Below are 25988 nucleotides of genomic sequence, written 5' to 3'. Positions count from 1 at the left end.
CCTTACTTTATGAAAAATCTTTACTGCACTAGTATTATCTTCATTTGTATCCCTGAACAATGGTACACAAATTGTGGAGTTAGATATTTTCTAGAGATCACTGAAAAGGTGTGTGTTTTTACTACAACTGCATTAGTGAAAGGAAGAAATTGATGCGCCTGATGACTTCATTAAAAAATTAATTAAATTAAAATTGAAATAGGCAGCAAGGAGGATCCATGCTGTCAATTGAAGAAAAGGCAATTGTAAAATCGCACTTGTATGAAAATCCACGCCGAAAAAAAAAAAAAAAAAAAAGTAGTAGTAGAAGAAGAAGAAGAAAAAAAAAGACGTATTTTGAAAGGACCACCCGCTTGGTGAGATCTGCAAAAGGGGAAGAGGGTATATATGAGCAAAGACTTCGAATAAGTGGGATACAGAACTTGGCAACCAGGTTCCTGATTGATGTGTGCATAAGCATCTGAGAGAGATAGTAAAATGAACGAAGGCGAAATCGTCACTGTTATATATCGTTCCAAAAGTAGGGAGCATAAATTGCAGTTACTGGGACTATTTAAAAGGTGTGAAAATTCAAATTATGGAAGAAGAGGTTTAGACAGGATTGCAGGAAGTTTTCTTTTAGCTAGCGAGTTGCCGACTCTTTGGCAAAATTCAGCGGTCAACTAGATTACCTACGTGAGGAGGGAGCACGTAGGTTTTATCTTTTTTTATATATATATTTTCCTTTTTATTTTTATTACTATATAAAACTAACAAAGCTTAATTTTTGGACATTTAACTTCTGAAACCGTATGATTAATTCGTGAAGTGTGAGAAGAATCAAAATAAAATAATAAAAAGTAAAAACTGAATCCAATTTGAATTCCCTGGGAAAAGGGTACATTTTCACATTGGTTCGTCATTTGCTAAAATGAAAAAAAAAAAAAGTATTATTTATTTATTATTATTTTATTGCTTATTATTATTGTTTAATTTTTGGCTGGTGCGGCAAAAGCCTGGGTTTCATTTCGTTGCATGGCTAATACCAATAATAATATTTTAATTTTTATTCGTTATCTGTGTTAACTTTCTTTGCTTATTGTACTAGTATGGCATAATCTCATTTTGTACTTAGCAATAAGCAAAACTAGGTTTGCTAGTTGTTCCTCGGGTCTTATATTGCGAAAGCACTTTGTCACTGGTTGCTTGTATTCGCTAAAAACCTGGAATGACTCACGGGAAATCCTTCAGATAAGTAGGGATTTCTCCGTGATTCACCTGTGCAAAATTTCACAGCTCATAGGCAAATGATGTAAGGGTTTGGGGAACCCTGCCCCTTCACCATATTAATATTGTTATAGGAATTATTATTATTATTATTATTATTAATAGCCATATGGTGCAAGGAAGCCTGAGGCTTATGCTGCACCAGGAAAAAAAAAGTTCCCGAGTTACCCTGAAAGAGAGAGAGGAGAGTCAAAAGTAGAAGGGAATCACCAAGAAAGAGAAGAATGATGATATAATGAGTATTCGTTGAATTTGATATATTTTGTTTCTTATTCCTGAAAGTAGATCACAAGTCGCGTTTTGCTCATTTACTGTTGTTGTATAGTATACATGGAAAATCAGGTTTGTGATTTTTTTTTTTTTTTAATACAGTATGTTTTATTGGCATATTTATAGTTTTTCCTACAACCTCTATTTTCTATGAGATCTTGTTTTGCCGACCACGGTACTTTTCAGAAACATGTCTCCCGTGGTTGTTGAGGGATTCCGTGTACACTTATCGCTTTATTTTCGTTGTGATGTCACTATGTGAAATGTCAACGTTGACTTGAAGTCTGCTTATACCGAAAATATGAAATTACAAGGCAAAAACTGGAGGTTGCCTTATACGACGAAATATATGGTATAAACGATCCCCACGCAATTTTGAACTGAGCCTGGTGATTTGCTGCGTTGCTTCTAAAATCGATGTATACTTTTTGAGTAATAGGAATTCTCTGTTGGCTTTCTTTACCTTAGCCGGCATTTTTTTTACGAAGATTATTTATATATTTTTTACTAATTTAATGCTTCTAACATAACAGAACCTGGTACGCTACCTACAAGTCATAGCATTCCAACCTAAACATGTCTGTCGCGTTTTCGTAATTACCCTTGCTTCCTTGGTAGTTGTCAGTTCATTTCGTCTGCTTGAAGGCTTTTTGCTTTATAGGCGTTTCGGGTCGATACATATGTAAGGTTAATGGCCTTAAACCGTCAAGGCCACTTTAGAATTGTACTCGAGAGTGAAACGCGTTACGCACACGTATGTACGACTATTCAATCACCAAGGAACAATTTGCATTACATAGATTTTGCAGTTTCTTTTGGTGGAGTTATTTTTTAAAACTATATTCTTTGGTATTTATGATTGGTCAGGGCTTTGCTGACATTATAAAAAAAACAAACTATAATTGAGAAATATCAAACTAATAAGGGATCCAGGACTGCACATAGCAGAGGTTGTTGCAATGGGGAGGCCAAGGAAGAATGGTCGCAATGGGCTCAGTTGTCACCAATGTTTCCCAAACCGTGGTGTGGTCTGTGAGATGACAACAAAAGGTTTTTTTTTTTATATACTTAGCAGGGACTCTGGTTGGTCAGTGGCTTCCATAACTTATTGTGGCTAATTATCGCCTGACAATCTTGGTGGAAACATTTCTGGAATTTCCCTTGAAGTCGGCGGTGATTTATGCCGCCGTCACCCTCTGGTTGGCTGAAAAAAAAAAACAATGCGAGGCAGACGTCGACAGCCACATTCATCCACCACCTTTCTTCCCCCACAGCGTTGTCCACGATGAGATGTTATTCTGGTAATAACATATTCCCGATACTCTTAATACTGTTGAACTGGAATAGTGCAATTTCTCTACCACTTCTGCAATAGTGACCCATGTGTTGGACACCCACTATCATCCCTCTTTCAAAATTGGTTAACTCACGTTTATCCATACTGACATTGAATTACTGTCTATGTGAATACAGTGAATCTATATACCTGTAAAGCGGTGGGTTCTTCCACTAGCAAGAGGGGTGACAGTGTCACGTTGCCCAGGAACCCCATGAATTCTGTCCTTTCAGTGTACATACATATAAACGCACAGTGTATGTCTCCGTAGCCAGGTGGGAAGGAGCAGCAGTGCGTAGCACATGCTTCTTGATTAGACCGGGGTTCGAGCCCGTCACCACCAAATACGGAGGATGCGGAAAGGTCAGGGAATGACCACCGCATATTCCCGGAGCAATATGGCCTTAGTTGCTAATGCTCCTAAAAACCAAATAACAACAACACAGTGTATGTCACTTATTGTGATAATTTTGGGACACAGCTTGATTGATAATAATAAGTTTTGTAACAATAACCACTGAAACAAGAATTCAGCTGTTCAATATTGTTTATTGATGCAAAGTGGAAATATGTACATTAAAAGATGGAAGTGGACAGAAATAAAATAACCCCGGGGGCTCACATCTGGTGAGTATGGGCTTGGCACACCCAGGGTCCTGAGCTGGATATCATCATTCTTCCCTTTCTTGGTGATTCCCTTCTACTTTTGACTCTCTCTCTCTCTCTCTCTCTCAGGGCTACTCGGGAACTTTTTTTTTTTTCCTGGTGCAGCATAAGCCTCAGGCTTCCTTGCATCATATGGATAATAATAATAATAATAAAAATGTCAAAATCACACAATATAAGATATTTTAATTTTAGTGTCTACTATTTCTTGGAAAAAGTCATCAATAAAAATGAAACTCAATGTTTATATCAATCCATACAAACCATTAAAAACAAGTAAAGAAAATATCGAAATCAAGAATGATCGAAGTGTTATTGCTCAACTGTGACATGGTCAGTCAGATTGATAATAGTACAGATACGGTACTTTCTTTCATGGACTAATGATACCAACAACCATATTAGCATTAGCAAAGAAAAGGCATATGGTGCAAGGAAGCAAGCTTATATAGCATCAGCCAAAAAAAAAAACCCCTTATTTCACCCATCCACTCGCTCCAAATGTTGGTCAAGTTCTGCCTTGAATTTATTTAAACTACCAATTTCTATGACAGATGGAAGTTTGTTTCACCAATCAACCACCTGCTGACTAAAGGCAAACTTCCTCACATCAATCCTACAACTGTCTTTCCTCAATTTGAATTTATGCCCTCTCAGGCAATTATTCTGAGCAAGAGGAAGAATCCCCATCAGCATTGAGCATGCTCAAACCATTCAAGACTTTATACACCTCAATCAGATCACCTTGCAGGTGCCTAGTCTCCAGACACTGTCATTTTCAAAACTTAAGCCTTTCTTCGTAAGAGTAACCCTTTGTTCCATTCACTAATCTTGTTGCCCTTCTCTGTATTCATACCAACAGCTCTACATCCTTCTTAAAATGAGGCCTCCAGACCTGTATACAGTACTCAAGGTGTGGCCTGACCATTGCCTTATACAAGAGGATAATCACCTCCTTATCCCTGCTAGAAAAATTCCTGTATATCATTAACAAGACACCATGAGCTACTCTTGCAGACCATCTGCTCGGCTCAGAAAACTTCATATCTGCCTGCACAATTACCCCCAGGTCCTTTTTATTCTCTACCACTGTCGTTGTTGTTGTTATTTGGTTTTTAGGAGCATTAGCAACTAAGGCCATATTGCTCCGAGAATATGCGGTGGTCATTCCCTGACCTTTCCGCATCCTCCGTATTTGGTGGTGACGGGCTCGAACCCCGGTCTAATCAAGAAGCATGTGCTACGCACTGCTGCTCCTTCCCACCTGGCTACGGAGGAGCCCCTACCACTGTCAGTGTGGTACCACATAGTTGATATGTTACTCTGGGAGTACTGCTTCCCATATGTAGTACTTTACATTTATCAATGTTAAACTTCATTTGCCACCTCTCAGCCCATCTGCTCAACTTTTCTAGATCCTGTTGCAGCAGTGTACTGTCATTAGTGTCATTAACAACCGTGCCAACCTTCGTATCGTCTGCAAACTTGGAAATTAAGCTTGATATACCATCACCAATATCAGTCTAAAACAATGATGGATCCAATATCTTTCTATTACAGAAGATTTAGAAGTCCGGGTGGCCTGCCTCCCTAAAATCCACTCATGCACACCTTCTCGATGGTAAGCCCTGTTATGTCACTTAGGTGGCAACGAACGTGTAGAGTGGTTCTCTTCAAGACACCTGGTCAGTGTGAAGAGGAAAAGACCAAACCCTCCAGCATATGACAGCACGACAAAACAAATGGCCCTCTGTCCCCAGCAGCTTTCATTCACTCCCCCTCTTATGGCAGTGAGAGGATCAGAGTGGAAGCAGAGGGTGCTAAGAATCTCTGGGTATGACCAGGCTGCCATGCACGGAAACTGAACTTGGCCTGTTACAACGTAAGATCACTCATCGGTGAAGACAGGATATTAGAACTGGAAAAGGAATTAGAAAATGTGAATTGGAATATCATCGGTTTGGCTGAAACAAGAAGAAATGAATCACTTATAAGTTTATCAAGTGAAAATCTGCTTTGCACCAATGGAAACAGTGAAGGTGGAGTTGGGTTTCTGGTCCATAAAGATTTTAAAAACAACATTTTGGAATTCAAAAGTACATCACCAAGGATGTCAAGACTAATACTCAAGATTTCTAAGAGGTACAAGCTAAAGGTTATAATGATTTATGCACCAACATCGAGCCATGATGATGAAGAGGTTGAAGAAATGTACACCGAAATTGAGAGTCTTCTAGATGAGCAGAAAACCCACTACACTATTATTATGGGAGACTTCAATGCTAAGGTTGGAAAAAGACAAAACAGCACAGAAAGGGGAGCTATAGGAAATTTTGGATTTGGTGAAAGAAATGAAAGAGGCAAAAGACTTGTGGAATTTGCAGAATCTCAAGGATTGTCAGTAATGAACACTTTTTTGAAGAAAAGGGTGAACAGAAAGTGGATATGAAAGAGTCCAAATGGATTAATAACTAATGAAATCAACTTCATCCTCACTAACAGAAGATATACTGTGAATGATGTTACTGTCCTGAATAAGGTAAATGTTGGAAGTGATCACAGAATGGTAAGATGTACACTTGATATAGATGTAGGAAAGGAAAAAACTGACTCTAGTAAATAAAACAAAGGTCTTTGAGATAACAGAAAAGGAGAAAGAGCAGTATGTACTGGAACTTAAGACCAAGTTTGAGCTTCTGCAGACTGTTCAGGACCAAGATATCAACGAGGAATATTACAACTTTCTGAAAGTGATAAAGCTCAAGAAACCTATAGGGAAAATGAAATCCAAAGAAAAAATTAGCCGAGGAACACTTGTTATGATGAACCAAAGGCGAAAAATGAAGAGCAAGATAAACACTGACAAGGAAAAAATTGAGTCTACTGAGTTATGCAAAGCTCTTAGAAAGAGACTCAGAGAGGACATAAGAAGATTTAACACAAGAAAAGTAGAACAAGCATTACGGGAAAACAAAGGATTTAAATCAGCAGCCAGGAGCAGTAATACAGAAAGACAAATGATACTGAAACTGAAGAATAGCAATGGTGTACTTATAAACAGCAGAGAAGGCATAATTCAAATAGCAGAAGACTACTATAGAAAATTATACAAGGAGCAGGGGAATGATGCCAGCAGTGGGGAAGATGGATTGCAAAGTAGCAACACATACGACATACCCGATATTTTTCCTGGTGAGTTAAAACATGCATTGAAGAAAATGAAGAATCAGGAAGCCCCGGGGGAAGATGAAGTTACTGTAGAGTTGTTAAAATTGGGAGGAAGAGACATAACACAAAAACTGGCAAGTTTCTTCACAAAGTGCATTAGAAAAGGTGTGACGCCTAAGCAGTGGAATAATGCAATCATAGTTTTGCTGCATAAGAAAGGAGATAAATCAGAAATTGGAAATTATAGACCAATTAGCTTGTTATCCCACATCTACAAGTTGTTCACAAGGGTCATTACTAACAGATTAGAAAGAATACTTGATGAGAATCAACCGAAAGAGCAAGCTGGCTTTAGGACAGGATTCTCAACTATGGATCACCTTCATGTAATATCACAGCTAATGGAGAAAGCAAATGAATATAAAACACCATTATGCCTGGCATTTGTGGATTATGAAAAAGCATTTGACTCCATACAGCATAAGGCAATGTTTCGGGCACTGGAAAGACAAGGCATAGATACCCTACATATTATGATTTTGAAGAAAATATATGAGAATGCTACCTCCTTTATTAGACTAGACAAAGACAGTAGGAAATTTAAAATCGAGAAAGGAGTTCGACAAGGAGACACAATATATCCAAAGCTGTTTACTGCTGCCCTTGAGGAAGCTTTCAGAAGATTAGATTGGTCGCAGAAAGGAGTCAATGTGAACGGAGAGTACCTAAACCATTTACGATTTGCAGATGACATTGTGGTCATAAGCCACGATCCGAAAGAATTAGAGGAAAATCTTAATCAGTTATGCAGAGTTAGTAAGGATTTTGAACTAATGATGAATATGACTAAAACAAAAGTAATGATGAACAAGTATGCCACAGAAAGGGATATAATGATTGAAGGAGCAGTAATTGAAAAGGTGGAGTCATAGGGACGTGAAAATCTCATTATATAAGGCTTATGTTAGACCACACTTGGAATACTGTGTTCACGTATGGAGACCACAGCTAAAGAAAGATATCAAGCTTCTTGAAAGGGTACAAAGAAGGGTAACTCGCCTGGTGAGATCGGCAAAAGGGCGTCCTTATGAAGAAAGACTTTGAATATGTGGGTTACAGAGTTTGGAAACTAGACACCTTAGAGGAGATTTGATTGAGGTGTTTAAGGCTCTGAGAGGCATCACTAAAATGAATGAGGACAAAATTTTCAAGATTATAAATGATGCTAGAACTAGGTGACATAAATTCAAGTTACGGGGGGGAATGTTTAGATTGGACTGCAGGAAGTTTTATTTTAGCCAGCGAGTTATAAATTACTGAAATAAGTTGCCTTCATGGGTGGTAGAAGCCGACAGTTTGGGGAAATTCCAAGGCCATCTGGATAGTACTTTCGGGTAAGGGAAGCGCATAGGATGATAGGTTTAATTCCCTTTTTTTTTATTATTATTATTATTATTTTTTTGTTTGTTTTTATCATTGTTTTGTTCGGATTTTTTTTTTTTTTTTTTTGGCTGGTGCAGCATAAGCCATAGGTTTTCTTGCACCATGCGGCCATTACTAATACTAATATACTTATCTGGGACAAGCTGTAATTTTTAGCTGTAATAATGATAAATGGCTGGAAGTCAAGAGAAGATTAAATTTTGGATGGATAGCGTTCAGGAAATATTGTCACATACTGAAGAGCAATATCCCAGTTTGTCTGAAGCGTAAAATAATGAACTAATGTATACTCCCCACCATGACTTATGGAAGTGAAACTTGGGCACTCACCAAAAGAATGGAAGAGAAGCTGAGAACTACACAGCAAAGAATGGAATGAATTATATTGGGAATAAGACTGTTAGATAAGAAGAGAAACACTTGGATTAGGCAGCAAACTCAAGTAAAGGACATTTTTATCAAAACTAAAGAACTAAAATGGTCTCGGGCAGGATACATAGCTCTAAGACATAATGACAGGTGGATTAAGAAAATAACAGAATGGTACCCAAGAGGAGCTAGAAGAAAACCTGGAAGACAAAGGCGAGAGGGATAGATGAAATTCATGAGTTTGTGGGTAGTAAATGGATGGCCAGTGCTCAAAACAGAAGGAACTGGAAAGTTGCTGGAGAGGCCTTCATCCTGCATTGGATTGAAAATGGCTGATGATGACGATCATCAATATCATTTATAAATACAGAAAACAACAATGGACCCAACATTGAACCCAGAGGGACCCCACTAATAACATTAGTCCTCAAAGAGCAGTGTCCATTGATTACCACTCTGTCTTCTCCCACTCAACCATCCCTTTATCCATAGCAGCAATCTGCCTCCAATTTGCGCAGCAGTATCAAAGGCTTTTCTAAGATCCAAATATATGATATCAAAGTTATTCTTTGCATCCAGTTCCTTTGTGACTACATCATAGTATCCAATCAAACTAGTCAGACTAGACTTCCCCTTAACAAACCCATGCTGTGTCCGAGCTATAACTGAAGTCTCGTCTAGATGATCCTGCAATGCTTCTTTATATGAACAAAGCAACAGCAGTAACTAGACATGCAATATGTCAGAGTTCAAGGACGTTCCATAATCACTTCGACTGCATGTGCATAAACTGTGATAAGGCAAAAAAAGCTACCAGTAACAGAAACAATGATTGCAATAAACATTTTTTTTTTCCCTAAGCATTACTATACATCTGATCAGGACTACATAACAAGTGATAACATTTACATGAGTAAATGCAATCACTAATAAAACTTGACTGTCCACTATTTCTTTGAATGAAACTCATAACATTTACATGAGTAAGTGAATGCACTAAAATTGTGTGTGTGTGTATATATATACAAGTATGATGATTACTTAAGAACTAGTTTTGATTTTAAGTAAATTTTGATATTTTTATATTTAAATTTGTAAATCTGATGTTTTGCTTGCTATAATTATAAATGACGTTCCACAGAGCTACAGATTATCCAGTGTGATGACAACTTTTGATCACTGCAATAAGATGTAAAATTTAAAAAAAAAGGGGGGAGATTATCCTGATTTAGGAACCTATCTGATAATGGGCCACTTCAACTTTCTACTTCTTCACCTAAAGGTATACATTTGCTATAAGACCCAGTGTTTTACAGCAAACAGTGAATTTACCTTTTGTGGTGATACTGTTGGTATGAAATGATATTAGCAATTTAGGGTGACTCAAGGATAATGGCATTGCCTGCTATTGGAAGCAAAGATATGCTCAATTTTCAAATTATTTCAGTTTCTGCTTTGAATTATAACTCTTCAACTTTTACCTCTTACTTGGTTAGTATAAGTAATGAAGTGTAGGCATATTTTATGCTTGATTCTTCCCCTCCACTTCTCAGGCTAAGTTGAATTTCAGCATGGTGTTCTATTGATTTACGTGACGAGTTATTTGTATAACAAAAATTCCTAAGTCACTTAATTTCCTGTGCACATTGGTAAACACAGATGGTTTCAAAATCATAGCCACTATTCTTCAGCTGTAGCTGTTGCATTTCCTGAAGACAACTCGCATACAAAATGCATACCAGTGTACTCGGTAGTATTAAATCTGTTTGTAACCTTCTTTGGAGAAGATTATGGCTATATTTTAGTAATAGGCCTTTTTATGCAGTGCAACTCCTAAACACAGATCCCATTTTGGATAGTCATACAGTACACCCCTACTCAAGTAATGTGAGTAGTGCACTCCTGAAAAGTGGGTTTTAATTTTGTTCCGAAGAAACTTTTTTTCTGAGAATTAAGTTCTTATTAAAACTTATTTACTTATATAATTTTCTTGTTTGGAGTTTTCAAAAAATACTTTTTAAAACTTAAGTTTCTGTGAAAATAAAATGAAATCACTAAACTAAGTACAGTACTGTATTGTTATCTCTAAAACTAAAATGTGGTTCTGGAATTTTCTCCTTAGCTTCCTTCCAAATTACCAGAACACATAAAAAAAGTTTTATCTGTTTGTAACTGTAAGTCTACCTTTTTGATCCAGAACAGAAGTCCATCTGAAAGGAGGTAACTTCAGGAAAAGTACAAAATAGGAACTGAATCATTAAAATTTTAAACAAGCAGATGAAACAGGGTGGCCAACCGTCACAATATGGCTGGGATTTTCCTAATTTAGAACTTCAAGTCCCACTTCCTAATACCATCATTTGTCCCGATAAGATAGGAAAAAACTGTTAATTTATTGATTTTACATATTTTCAATTCTTATTGGAATTTAATAGATGTGTTAAAAATTAATTCTAATAACAAGGGAAAAATGAGAATTGAGAAATCTTTTCTACCAACATGTAATGCAATTTTGAGGATTAGTAGAAATATTCAACATCAAAAATGTTAACTTAGATTTGCTTTTTGAAGAAATTTTAAGTCTGAAGTCATTTTGTTTGTCACTGAGTAATGAAGAAAAGAAAATGCATGTTGATAAAAAAAAAATGGGTGCAATTTTTTTCAAAATTTCCAGAGGCAAATAATTTGTCTCAAATCAAATATTAAGCATTCCACATTCAAATGCTTCATCAGAAAGAGTTTTCAGCTTAATGAAAACTACTTGGCAGGAGAGAAACAGTCTTTTATTAGACAATTTAGAAGCCAAACTTATGGTGAAAGAAAACTATAACATGTCCTATTCAGAATTTAAAAACTTTTTTTTTAAATCTTTGGAAGGAGAAGAAATTTTAAAACTAGCAAAATCTAAAGAAACATATATAAAGTAAAAGTGGTCTCTCTCACTATTTTTAAAATAACTGTATAATTTATATAGGACAAATATATATTAACAACAATCATGTAACAAATAAATACTATGATTGATTGATAAAAAAAAAACTGTATTTTAATTGTAATTTTATATTTTACTTTTTGAAGATAAAAATGCTATACTATACATTTTGTTTCAAGTTTTCCCACTTACCAATATTCTGAATATATGGCCACCCTGAGATGAAAGAAAGTACTAAGTTTAGCAGTATGCTACCCATCAACATGTATTGGGTTGCCTCATCCCCGGCAAATAATGGCTGATTCCCATCACATAATAGGATGGAACAACATATGATGAGAAAAATTACCTAGAGCCCTTCACAAGAGATGTATAGTGTCACAAAGCAGGCACTTTCATTCACTAGATAGCAGAAAGAGAAGAACATCCATAATCAACTGTTGGAAACATTGCACGATAATGGAAGACAAGTGGTAATGCAACCATTCTTCCCAAGCTAGTAGGCTGCTAAACAGTATTAGCAGTCTACTAGTGGTAAGAAAATGATAGAAGGAAACAAACTTATAACCATTGGGAAAATCCACATCATCTGTCCATGCCCTGTAATAACTTGTCTAATCCTTCTTTAAACTTTTCAAACTATTTGTTTACACAACACCAGATGAAAGTTTATTTGGATAATAAATTACTGTCTGAAAACAAATAATTTATGCATATTTGTCCTCCGACCATTTTTTTTTTTTCAGTTTAAACTTTCCCGTGCTACTTGCCCGAGACTTTTTTTTTCTTTATGTAAACCACAAATACGAGAGGTATTAGAACCTATAGTACTTAGCACCGTGCTTGGGTTGAAGGTTGAGAAGATGAAAGAAGATACTTGTTGACATTGGACTTGAACTTCTGTAGACTGTAATTTTCAGGAAAACAATATTCCATGGTAGGGCAGATTTGCGATTTTTTCAGAGTTTTTTTTCCTCTGCATCTAAAAAACCAAGTTTTTTAGATGCAGAGGAAGCAATATTTGTAATGTGCTTGTGCCAAGAGAGATTAGAAGTCAGGGTAATCCCCAAAAGAGATATATCATTTTGCCTAGAAATCAGAGCGTCATCAAAGATAAGCATAGGAGCAGAAGAATCCTTTTTGCGAGATGAGTTTTAGAAGAGTTGAAATCAACTAAGTTTTTTTTTTTTTTTTGGTAGTTGTTGGCGCATCGGCTTCTGTGGCCATAGTGCACCTCCCAAGGTTTTGGCATTACTTTTATCCAAGCCCGGGGCAGGATTCGAACCCGTGACCTTTGGGTTGCCAGGCAGGTACTTTACCCACCTGGCTAGCCTGGTCGGCAACTAAGTTGTCTTTGCCCCACTGGAGAATTACCTGAAGATCAGCATTTAAGGAATAGGTAGCAGATTTTCAAGAAGTTGAAGCTGATTGATCAGGGCAAGGTTTCTCAAAATGGAATGCAATGTGCTATCATCGGCAAAACTATGAATAGGATTTCCAGTCAATGGAAGGTCATTAATATACAAGAGGAAAAGAGTGGGGGAAATGAACCTTAGTGGAGAAGTTAGAAGACAGAGAGCATCTATCATTACCCTCAGTGAGCGATCAGAGAGAAAACTGGATAACCAATTACAAAAAAAACAGTTGGCAAACCATAAGAATACCATCAGCATTTAGTTTACTCAATCTGTTCAGTGCCTTCAATGCTTGTTTCTAGATACTGAAATTTATAGAACTGAAATCTTTTTGATAAGAGAACCCTTTTCTGCCCCTATTTAATAGCTAATCCCATTACCCTTCTCTGCCGTCATTACAAGAGATCTATATCCTTTCTAAAATGAGGATTCCAGACCTGTATGTAGTACTATTAAATAGCCTAACTCCTTGTCTTATGCAGTGGGATTAGCATTAGCATTAGTAGAGGCATTTGATGCAAGAAAGCAAGCTTATGCAGCATCAGCCAAAAAAAAAAAAAAAAAAAAAAAAACCACTTCCACTTCACCCCTCTGTTCGTTCAAAATACCTGTCCAGCTGAGACTTAAACTTATTTAGGCTATCAACCTCCACCACAAGGGATGGAAGTCTGTTCCACCAACCAACCACCCGCTGGCTAAAGGCAAATTTCCGCACGTCTATCCTACATCTGTCTTTCCTCAATTTGAATTTATGCCCTCTCAGGTGATTTTTCTGAGCAAGAGGAAGAATCCCATCAGCATTGAGCATGCTTAAACCATTCAAGGCTTTATACACCTCTATCAGATCACCTCGCTGGTGCCTAGTCTCCAGACACTGTAATTTGCAAAACTTAAGCCTTTCTTCGTAAGAGCACCCCTTTGTTCCATTCACTAATCTTGTTGCCCTTCTCTGTACTCGTTCCAGCAGCTCTACATCCTTCTTGAAATGAGGCCTCCAGACCTGTATACAGTACTCTAGGTGTGGCCTGACCATCGCCTTATACAATGGAATAATCACCTCCTTATCCCTGCTGGAAAAATTCCTGTATATCATTGACAATACTCCATGAGCTACTCTTGCAGCCCGTCTGCACTGCTCAGAGAACTTCATATCTGCCTGCACAACCACCCCCAAGTCCCTTTCATTCTCTACCACTGTCAGTGTAGTACCACAGAGTTGATACGTTGCTCTGGGGTTGCTGTTTCCCATGTGTAGTACTTTACATTTGTCAATGTTAAACTTCATTTGCCACCTCTCAGCCCATCTGCTCAACCTTTCCAGATCCTGTTGCAGCAGCATAGTGTCAGTAGTGTCCTTGACAACCCTGCCAACCTTTGTATCGTCTGCAAACTTCGACATTAAGCCCGATATACCATCATCAATATCATTTATAAATACAGAAAACAATAATGGACCCAACACTGAGCCCTGAGGGACTCCACTAATAACATCAGTCCACGATGAGCAGTGTCCATTGATTACCACTCTCTGTCTTCTCCCCCTCAACCACCCCTTTATCCATAGCAGCAATTTGCCTCCAATGTCACACTGCTCCAATTTGTGTAGCAGTCTTCCATGTGCAACAGTATCAAAAGCCTTTCTAAGATCCAAGTATATAATATCAAAGTTATTCCCTGCATCCAGTTCTTTTGTGACTGCATCATAGTATCCAATCAAGTTGGTCAGGCAAGACCTCCCCTTAACAAAACCATGCTGTGTCTGAACTATAACTGAAGTCTTGTCTAAATGATCCTGCACTGCTTCTTTAACCAGTGCCTCCATTAATTTTCCTGGAACAGAAGTTAAGCTTACAGGTCTATAATTACTTGTGTCAGCCTTTGATCCTCCTTTGTGAATTGGGGTCACATTTGCACATTTCCAGTCTATGGGTACCTCCCCTGAGTCTAAGGAAGCTCTCATAATTATGGCTAAGGGTTTGCTTACTTCCTTTGCTGCCTCCTTTAATATAACTGGATAGATCCCATCCACCCCGGGTGCCTTTCTTGTGTTTATCTTCAACAGTTTCTGCTCCACTTTACTCCCAGTTATTTCAAGATTCTGTAGCTTACTGCTAGAGTTGAATACACCTCTGGCATTCCCCTCGCTGAATAACTCCTCATGTGTGAATGTCGATGCAAAATATTCATTTAGTTTGTTAGCTACCTGAGCAGGATCATCAACACTTGACCCATCAATATCAAGTGGACCAATCTGATTCATCCCCTTCCTTCTAGAGTTTACATAAGTAAAGAACTCTTTGCTGTTTTTCTTTGCATCCCTTGCCAAGGATTTCTCGTAATCTGCCTTCGCCTGCCTAACCTCCTTTGTAACTTGGTTGCATATCAACTTGTATCTATCATAGGCTTCTGTGTCGTGTGTTAATTTGTATATATCCCATGCATTTTTCTTCTCTGCCATATGCCTCATTAGTTCATCTGACATCCATTTTGGCCTAAACCTTGAACAATATTTCTTAGTTGGTATGTAAAGCCTAGTAGCTTCCAAGATAAGTTCTTTGAATGCTTCCCATTTTGAATTTGCTGTTGGTAACATCATCAGTTGGTCCCACTGTATAGAATTTAAATACTGTCTCAGTCCATCGTAGTCGCCTTTACGGAAGCAATAACCCTTCCCTTTACCCCTAATGGTAGTTACCTCTTTGAGTAAATCCCACTTCAGCACACTGTGATCACTGCCACCTAGTGGTTCATTTACCTGCAGATTCTTAATGCATGAAGAATCACTGCTGATAATCAAATCAAGAGTATTACTCCCTCTAGTTGCCTCCCGAACATGCTGATGTAGAAAACAATCATCCAATAAATCCACAAAAGTCCTGCTAGTGTGTGAGTAACCAGCCCCCAAATTCCAGTCAATATCTGGGAAATTAAAATCTCCCATTATAAGACACTCTGATTTACTGGCCCACTCTATTTCCCTGTACAGTTCCTTATTATACTCATCAGAGTCATTTGGCCTATAGCACACTCCTACTCTCAATTTTGATCCCCCAATGTTTATGTCACACCGAACTGACTCCACACTGCACTGTCCAGCGATGTCGACTGGCTTCACTTCCTTGGTTTTTATGTGTTTCTTAACTAATAGCATAACCCCTCCTCCCTTCCTATCCTGTCTATCCTTTCTGTAGACGTTGTACTCCCCAAATTGCAGTTCTGCATCCCTTATATCTGTGTGACACCACGTCTCTGATATCCCAACAATATCTGCCTTCGATGTTTTGAGCAATACCTCAAATTCATCAAATTTATTTACTAAACTCCTAGCATTGGTGTACACGCAAGTATACCTGCACCCGTTTCTATTCTTAGCTACCCTAACAGAACCCATGTGTTTACTTGTACTGCAATGGCTCCCAGCAGTCTCTGAAATACCATGCATCTTGTTTTTCAGGCTTCTGCTTATTCTAATAGAAGCAGTGCAAGAATCTCTTTTACCTCTGCTAGTGGCTACTGTCAATCTATTGGTCTTTGTTTCCCCCCAAGCTAGCAGTTTTCCGACCCACCTAACACTGCCTCGATAGCATCAGCAAATATTCTTGCACCCTTTCTATTTAAGTGTATCACCTCTTTATCCCTACTGACATAATTCCTACACAGCATTGGAATTATGTCAGTAATTCTCTATAGGCTTTATTTTCTGCGATACTATCCAATTTGTATGTCATTCTGCAATTGCTGCTGCCCATATGCAGTACCACTTATTTATTGATGTATTGCCAGCTCTCAGCCCATATATCCAATTTAGTGGAAATTTAGTAGAGGCAGTCTGATGGTATGGGCTATGTCAGTTGGTTTGGATAATTATGTACTACCCACACTTGGCAATACTATGGGAATGGACCTTATCAGTATCAGTGTGACAGCCCTCTACTGATTTGTGAGCAGTGACATCAAAAAGTTGGATAAGCCACCTCAGACCTTCATTGAGTGCTGAATTAAGTGCTTCATTCAGACCTTCATTGAGTGCTGAACATCAGTGAGAGCTGAATTAAGCTATGGCAAAAACAGCCTTTCCCCCAAACCAGTTTTTCCATTCCTTCCTCCTGCAGAGGAATGGAGACAAATTCCAGCCAATACCCAACAGAAGTTTGGTTGAAATATGCTCAGGATTAAAGCTGTTACATAGGCCAAAGGTGGCTGTACTATGTACTAGATTAAGATAAATGCACACTTTTTTTTTTACCCTGTATATCAGGAATATGAAATAATGCTTAATTTTAGGCAGGCACGTGCATATTTCTATTGGTTTTAGATCAAATTTTGAATACAGTAAGAATTTTAAAATTTGTATACTGTTTGAATACTCTTTAAAATTTGAATTTAAGATTAAAAAAAAAAAGTAGTAAAATGTTTAAGAGAAATGGACCTTCTGATCTTATTATTATTATTTTTTTTTCTTTTTATTAGGGGATGAAATATATCCAAGAAAACCTGATTACATCGGTCGCAACCCAGGACCTGATTATTCAAACACATTAGAAGAACTCAGGAATCGGTATTATAATATACATCGAATGGAAGTGAGAGGTCCTATATGCACAGCATATTGTACAATCACTGTTCCATGTGGGCATCTTCAACCATTAACTTACCAGCCAGAAAGAGCTGTTGTACAGTCTTTTTTATAATATATTTATGTACTAAATAGTGCTTTGTGAAAGTTCAAGACAATAATCCATAATTGTGGATAATGTTCAAACATTAGAAGAAAATATTTTGTGCTAACCAAAGTAAGCAACTCTATTTTATACACTGTTTCACAGAAACTTTTAGGATATAAAATTGTGGACTCCTCTTTAATTCATACAGCAGTTATTGTTACTAAGGTAAAAGATGTTGGCATGCTGAAGATTTGACTCTATTATATGGATTTTTCTATAATGTAATAAACACAAATACAGTAAAATCAGCCTAAAGTGATCACTTTTAAGTGAATACTTTATGCAGAAAGTGACATGATTTTTAAGGACTATTAAATGGTCAAGAAAGAATATATAATTGAATGCTAACTTTATAATTTATGTAACATAAAAGCATATGAAAAAAAATCACGTAATTCAACTACATATATAAAATAATATTCTGAAACAACCAAGTTTTAACTATACGAGGTGTGGCAATAAAAAGAACAAAGTGACGGAGCTCAAAAGTGATTTTATTTTTATTCAAAGTAATTACTACTTGGTTGAATTCACTTATTACACTGTTCTAAGAGTTTCTGAAAAGAGTCAAAGGCATCCGAAGGGGATGTTCAGTTCAGTGGTTACATTTTTCTTCGTCCTCAACATCCTAAAATTTTTTTCCTTTCAGGACAGCTTTCACATTGGGAAAGAGGAAGAAGTCAACTGGTGCTAGATTGGGAGAGTAGGGTGGATACTTGATCTGTACAATGCTGTGTTTAATTGGCAATGTCTTGACAACAAATGTGGAATGAGTGGGGCATTATTGTGCAACAAGAACCAGCTGCCTTTCTCTCTAAATTCCAGGCACATTTTAGTTGCAGTAGTTCTTGTGCCAAGAATTTTTAAATCAATCAATCTCTCTAAATTATGCCCTCACCTGGGAAATGTCTTAATAGTTTTTAAAACTCCTGTACATAGAATGCAGCATTGACTCTTTCCCCCTTCAGGTACAAATTCCTTGTGAATCAGACCCTGTTTGTTGAAAATCATGATCAGCATCATCTTGATCTTGGACTTCTGTAAATGAAACTTTCTGGGCCTTGGTGACGATTTTGAAATCCACTGTATGTGCTGATACTTCTTTTCAGGGTTGTACTGAAATGCCCAATGCTCATTTCAGTGACAATACAGTTGAGGGAATTAGGACTGTATTAACAAGTCTGGATGAAGTCTTTGCATGATGACTGACACTATTGTTTCTGCTCATCTGTCAGGCTGTGCAGCACAAATTTTGCACAGACCTTCCTTTTCCCTAATTCTTCATGCAGACTGATTCCTTATTCATAACCAAATCATCAACAATCATTCTGAGGGTCAAACAATGATCCCTTGTCACAATTTCCAACTCTGTCCTCATTTCAAGGAGCTGACAGACACCCACTTCTTGGGTCAATGTGAACATCCTCAAGTTCTTTAAACACTAATATGACTATTTAGACAATTCTTGCTAATTTTAAAACAAGGGAAGAAGAGAGAAAAAACAAGGACCAAAATAAATTTGAAAAAATACAGGCCTATCAATAATATTAAATAATAAATATAATAATCACAAACAAACTATTTTCTTGAATTCTGCATAGTAGTTTCATTATATATATAAAAAAAGCAAGTTTACTCAAAGCGATTGAGAAAAGTAAAAAAAAAAAAAAGCTAGATGAGATGCATGGCAAATTACCATATGACTAGGTTTACCTCTGTTGTGGGGGGGGGGGGGAAAGACTGGTATGGTTGTTTAAAATCACATGGGACCTTTCAGAAATCTTTAGGGGCACACTTTATAGCAGTGCTTCTCAAACTTTTTTGGATCACCATCCCCTAAAAAAAAGCCCTCGCCAGGGCTTTTTTTTAGCCCACCAATATAAAGTGAAGCTAAATAACTGAAATGAATATTTGTCTGTTTGCCTCCAAACATGTAAATGCAGCCCTGCATGTATGTGTGTGAATTATAAAGAAAACTATTTACTGCACTTTATTCCTTCTTCGTAAAAAATTACAACTACATAAAGTCAGTTATAGTCACTTAAATTAAGTCATAAAAATTAAAGTTAATTACATAAATAAGTCATGATATTAATGGAAATAGTTAATTATATTTTAATATTTAATGCGATGGATGAGCTTAGTGGAGATTTATTAGCTTATCAATATTAGGTTTAATATCTGTAAGTAGAAGTTGTAAATTGCCACGTTTAACAACATCTAGACAATTTCTTTGTTTTGTCAGCAATTGAGATACAGCACTGAAACTGGTTTTGACTAGATATGATGTTGTAAAAAAAATTACTTATTTCTTTTCCAGTTCCCCACAATGCAGGATAATGGTCAGGGATTTTCTTTTGTAACCAAAATTCCTGATATGAATTTGAAATTTTGGCTTCAGTTCAACTTCATTTTGTAACTCAATCAATTCTTCTTCTACAAAACATTCACCATCGTCATTATTTAAAAAAGGATTTATAACCCAATCTGGAATTTTCAAATTAAGGAGATCTTCAAACCTTTCCTGCATATCTCTGTGCAACATTTCTAGATGATTACAAAAAGTTAGTAGAGTTTCATCAGCTATTTTTTCTTATTTCTCTATTTCCAACAGATTTGGAAATTGATACAATTCATGTTGTCCTACGTTGCGCATAAAAAGCTTTAATTTTGAAATAAATGCTGAAATTTGAGTTTTCGCCTAATAAGAGTTGCATCTTGTCCTTGTAAATGTAAGTTCATTGAGTTGAATCTAGTAAATAAATTTGCACGATAAGCAATATCAGTTTTCATTTTCTTGAGGTCATTACTAAGGTCGTTGTTCCTATCTGCAAAAAACTCGACAACAGTATCAAAGAGTTCATAAAATCTGTTGAGACAGTTGCCTTTTGACAGCCACCGAACCTCGGAGTGAAGTAGCAATCGCTCAAAATCTTCACTGTTTTGATCACAAAGCTTTCGAAATATACGATCATTCAAAGAATGTGCTTTAATTTTGTTTAAAGTAGTAATAACAGTTTGTAGAGAATTGTGCAGTTGATCACCTAGTTTTTTTCGCAACTAAATGCTGACGGTGAATGACACAATGAACAGTAATAATATTTGGCACAGCATTTTTTAAATAAGCCATAAAACTCTTGTAGCGGCCAATCATTGATGGTGCTCCGTCCGTTGCACAAGCAAGTACATTTGTAAGTGGAATTTCCCTCTCTAAAAAAAAAAAAAAAACCTTTCAGTAACCTGAAATATAGACCCACCTTCGGTATACGTTTCTAGACATCTTGCAAACTAATTCTTCGTTCAACTTTTCATCTTTTATGAAACTTATGTATGCTAGTAATAAAGATTCGTTACCTGGCAGAGTTGACGGCCTATCGCCCTCTTTCATGCCTAACGCCCCCATGGATAATTCAAATGCCCCCCAGGGGGCAATATCGCCCACTTTGAGAAGCACTGTTTTATAGCTTTGCCTCTTCTAGGATGGTTACTGTCAAAGTATTAAATGAGCCTAATTTAGATTGCAGGAGAACCAGTGTTATTCAGTTGAGCACAATAGTTGATATTTGAAAGGTTTTACTTATAAATTATATTTCTGTATGGCAAATTTAATTCTTTCCCAGACCCAAATGAAAACAAGTCTGTTTTCATTTGAAATAAATGGATAACCCAAGCTAATTTCAAAACTAGTGAAAGAATAACCTTTGAAAGCTATCTGATACTCACTCATTTACTCATTCTCTGTGCCAAACTAGAAATAGTTTTGGGGAAAAAAAAAAAAAAACCCCAAATGGATAGCTACACACCACTGGATTTTACATGCAGGCAGGTTGATCAACATGAAACCTGCTCTTGTGTAATGTCTATTAAGTTGTGATTTGTAATATGAAGGCATATCACTTGTTAATTGCAATCAATGGTCCAACCTTGACATTATAAACAGAATCACACAGCCACACTAGTCAAAAATTAGTTTCAATGTATCAGCTACTTATTAGTGACATCGCTATTTACTGCCTTAGTTTCAACAGCAAAGTTGAAATTAAGGCAGTATGGACCCACCTTAATTCCCAAATCTGCTAGCATATTGTTAGAATAAATATTAAGAAATCTGTAGTTAGAATTAGCTAAGTTGAATGCTGTCACTGATAAAAATTACTACATGCTCCTGTATAAATGTCGTACATTTTATGTAAAAACTTTTGTAATTACGTAAAACTTTTTTTTATGTAAACATGTACAAAAACTGAACACTTTACATAAAGATATGAAAAAAGGCCTTTTTAGAGGAGAAAAGGCCATTTTCAACCAGAATAAAGAAAATAAAAAAAAAATTAACTCCTGATGTCCCAAGCTTTTATATTAATACCACAGTTTATTTGCAAATTCATTGTTCTTAGAAATGCATGATTTACCCACAAAAATATACAAATATAATAAACTTACTTCAGAGAATATAAATATGCTGAGCTATTGGCAGTAACATCACCAGGCTTCAAGGTTTTAGTTCAAAATACAATATCCAGCTCTATTATTTAAGGGGGTTTTAATCATATGTTTGTAAAAGCTATCTTGCTTTTATATATAACAAAATTGTAGAATTCTTGTACATTTAAAATTCATTACATCAGCGTTCAAATTAAGTATGTTATACAAGTCAAATTATTCTGAAAGTTATTTTGGAAGCCATTATATGGAAAACATCTCATATTGTATTGAAAATGAATTAAATCTATAAATATGCTAAATATCCTTAAGTGTAATGTGTACACTGTACATATTGTTTGGTATATGAAAATGCACATGGCTACCAGCCTATGCATAATATGAAATAAATACCAAAGGTTACTGATACAGTATGTATAACTTGAGATCACCTTTGGTAACACAAAGGTATATCACTCTCTCAAACGCACATGCATACACAATGAAAAAACGTAACATATCAAAAATAGCAAACACATGATTAGATTTGATAACAGTGCTGATATTCAAAACTAGACCTATCCACCCCATATATATATATATTTTTTTTTTTCATCAAGTTACTGCAATAAATTTTTCATAATTCATCTGTAATATTATAATGATGATGTTCTTGGTTTTGAATAAATTTATAAGCATATGTTAATAAATAGTAGAATTTGAATTTCTGGAGTGCAAGATATTTAAAAAGTTAAAAAATTACCCTTTAAAGTTCAGTTTTGAATTTTCTAAATTCAAAAATACTGGCAACACCACTTTTTTCCAAGTTAAATCAAAATCCTATTTTATTTCTTTTTGGTATTAATTAAATGAAATCTTGAAAGCAGTCAAAATGTTTCTCTTAATAAAATCTGATAACATTTATTAAGAAAAAAAAAAAAAAAAAAAAAAAAAATCAGCATCAGCAAAAATGATACACAAAAAAAACCAAAAAAAAAAAAAAAAACCACTTTATTCTTTCAACAGCTGTAACCATTAGACTGATTTAAGTATTGCTAATAATTCAAAAAGTGATCGTGTGCTGGTGTATAGTTAAGCTTATTTTCTAGGCAAAATCTGGAGCATCATTTAAAAATTTTACAGCAAACTTGATAAGCACCAATAAAGAAAATAACTATGTGTATGTGTCTATATATATATATATTTTGTTTTTTATTCTGGTGGGTTTTACAGGTATTTCCATAATTGTAACAGTGTAGTAAAATATACATGAATATACAAAGACAACTTTGTATATTAATATTTACATTGATTCTACAGCAATGTTCTCTTTGAACTTGATGGACTAGAAATGTTTAAAACAGGGAAATAGTAGACAATGTGTGTCTGGAACAACAAATATACTCACTATCAAGAATATATAACTTACAATTTAAAAATCAGGACAGCATATATATATATACTTATTACCAAACTGTACACAATTTATATAAATTTTAAAAAATTGCACCTAATAAAACAGGATAAAAATAATAGAGATTTGTAAAATATTAAAATAATATAAAAGTTGGCAATTTGCTACAAAAAGAAAAAAAAAACCTGATGGCACTAAAACTGAGTTATCACAATAAAAATTCATCCTCGAACAAGAATACAACAATTTTGTACAATAATTTAAGAGAATATTACATAAACAGCACCAACATCTACATAGGTAATGTGTGTGTTTGTATATGACAACATAAAACTCTGAAAAATCAACACACACTGCCTTATTTCACTGTATTCCATCAATATTTCTTAGTAATTTACTTCTCAATTACACATTCACATCTTTGAAACTCTTTCTTGCAATTTTTTAAGTTCTTCTGCAATTTCACTGGGCAAGTCTTCACCTACTTGTTCGTTGAAGTATTTGTGGATTTCTTTGCATTCCTGCAACCAAAAATCTTTAGGAAGATGGAAGATAGCTTTCATATCCACATTATTAAGTCCTTCCAAATTCAGGGAGTCAGTTTTTGGTATATAGCCAATGGGGGTTTCCTATAAGATATATTATCTTGAATTAACCTTTAAGCACTAAGTCAATTAAATTATACGAATTTCAAAAACAAACTACATATGAGATTTTTGGCATATTTTAGAACAGACTTGACAAACACCACTAAAGTAAATAAACTTTCTTCTATTTCTGTGGGTATTACAAGAATTGTTTCCACTGGTCAGTGGCACTTAGCATTTACTTAAATAATTTTAAGGTATATTTTTGTATGTGGGAAATCAGAGTTCACTTATACCTTAATTTTAACATGCCATGTGTCAAAGCAGTAGGTAGCAAGAAGCCAGCAAGTCATGTTAGAGTGAGACGACAAAAGGCCAGCCATTAGAGTATCAAACAGTTAATTAATACTGTATAGGTTGATGAAATTCTACAAATAGATCCAACAATGACAAGTCACCATGCTAACAGACATTCAATGATGATTTGAAAAACCTTCACCCAATAACCAGAAACAGCATATACTGTTGATACCAAGTTGGTTAAACAATCTCTATAGAAGTGAACAAGAAAGATTCTTGGATGAAATTATGCAGTCCACTGCTAACAAACTAAGTGATTCTGAAATGGACTAACAACATGTGAACTGATAAGCTAGAAGAAGAAAGGCACTCATTACAAGAATTTAAAATGTGCAAGGGTTTATTCAATTGATCAGGTAATGTTACTGATAGTGTCCCATCAACTGCATAAATCCTTGTGTGCACTGCCCACCTACCAAACCACAAATTTCCCTGTAAATTCAAAAACTAGCTGAAGTCCCTAAATAAAAACATGGCATCATGAAGCTGACAGAGAAAACTAGTGCTGAAAGAAAAACATTGTAGTTGAATATTCCAGGCACTGCATATAATAACATGCATTATGAAATTGTAGGAATCTATGAAATAATTATCAACTGTTTCAAAAATGCTGAGCTCAATTTCACAGCACAGAAGGATTAGAAAAACAAGGAAACAGATAAATACAGGCAAAAGCAGGTCACAGGAAATGTAGCCATCACATTCACCAACTTTATAAACTGTGATCATTATCTTAATAACAGCTTTATTTAGTAATGAAGAAATATTATGGGTGAGGAAATATGGAATGCTGGATAGATGAATGTATATCAGTAGTATGTCATCAGCACACTAATTGCATGTCGTTGGAAACAACCTTTGTTCCAGAAAAGTGGTTTCTGGGTTACTGACAAACATTTTTCTATAAGTAATGTAAAGTATGATTTGCTCACCAACATAAATTCTACAATAGTCTTGGTAACTTTCAGAAATTTAAGTTTTTTTTTTTTTTTTTTTTTAAAGATATCCATCTGGCTTTAGCTGGAACTGTGTTCTGGCAGTGCCTGAACTGTTCCCAGACAATGTCAATTGGAAGTTTTTTAGGGAACCCCCCCACACCAAGATATTTATGGATGTTGTAACAGGTGAATTGCACCATCATTGTGAAATGCAGCAACTGTATTTTATTTCCAATAGAAAAAAAAAAAAAAAATATATATATATATATATATATATATATATATTTTTTTTTTTTAGTTAATTTAGATTCACTGTACAACTCAAGTCACAGAACTAAGTTTTTCTCTTAATTATTTATCCTTTCTACTTCCTTTCTCTGAACCAACCTTCCTCCGCATGTATATCCCAATAAGATGTACAGAAATTCAAGTCTAATATTGACAAGTGTCTTCTCAAACATTAACTCATGTATGGTACTGAGTAGTATAGGTTCTAGACTTATGTTTGGGGGTTTTATAAATAAAAAAAATAAATAAATAAACAACATCAATGTTAAAAGCTTAAATAGCAAAGTGGAATTAGTGAATAGATTATGAATACATGTGCAATAACTAAACAGTAACTATAAATTAATTTAAAGTGATATTCTTGGGGGCAATTTTCCAAAGCATCACAGT

At 35.6% G+C, this 25988-nt stretch overlaps 2 protein-coding genes across 2 annotated transcripts in view; one reads left to right on the top strand and one right to left on the bottom strand.

Annotated features, from left to right (window-relative positions):
* The window catches only part of LOC150078663 (acyl-coenzyme A diphosphatase NUDT19-like), a 104094-nt gene extending 86379 nt beyond the window's left edge, over positions 1 to 17715 (top strand). The window contains exon 4 of the mRNA XM_090382570.1: positions 17336 to 17715. Within this exon, the coding sequence (XP_090238696.1) occupies positions 17336 to 17556 (221 nt within the window). The 3' untranslated portion in view covers positions 17557 to 17715. The remainder of the gene's footprint in view (positions 1 to 17335) is intronic.
* A 5399-nt stretch (positions 17716 to 23114) lies between these two features.
* Positions 23115 to 25988, bottom strand: part of LOC150078662 (phosphoenolpyruvate carboxykinase, cytosolic [GTP]-like) — a 170075-nt gene continuing 167201 nt past the window's right edge. Inside the window, exon 11 of the mRNA XM_090383707.1 lies at positions 23115 to 24054. Within this exon, the coding sequence (XP_090239833.1) occupies positions 23839 to 24054 (216 nt within the window). The 3' untranslated portion in view covers positions 23115 to 23838. The remainder of the gene's footprint in view (positions 24055 to 25988) is intronic.

This window comes from Mastigoproctus giganteus, chromosome 10 (genome assembly GCF_048544385.1).
Source record: "Mastigoproctus giganteus isolate SK-2022 chromosome 10, ASM4854438v1, whole genome shotgun sequence".
Classification (NCBI taxonomy): domain Eukaryota; kingdom Metazoa; phylum Arthropoda; class Arachnida; order Uropygi; family Thelyphonidae; genus Mastigoproctus; species Mastigoproctus giganteus.
Note: the sequence above shows the minus strand (reverse complement) of the source record. Positions and strands in the feature narration are given on the sequence as shown.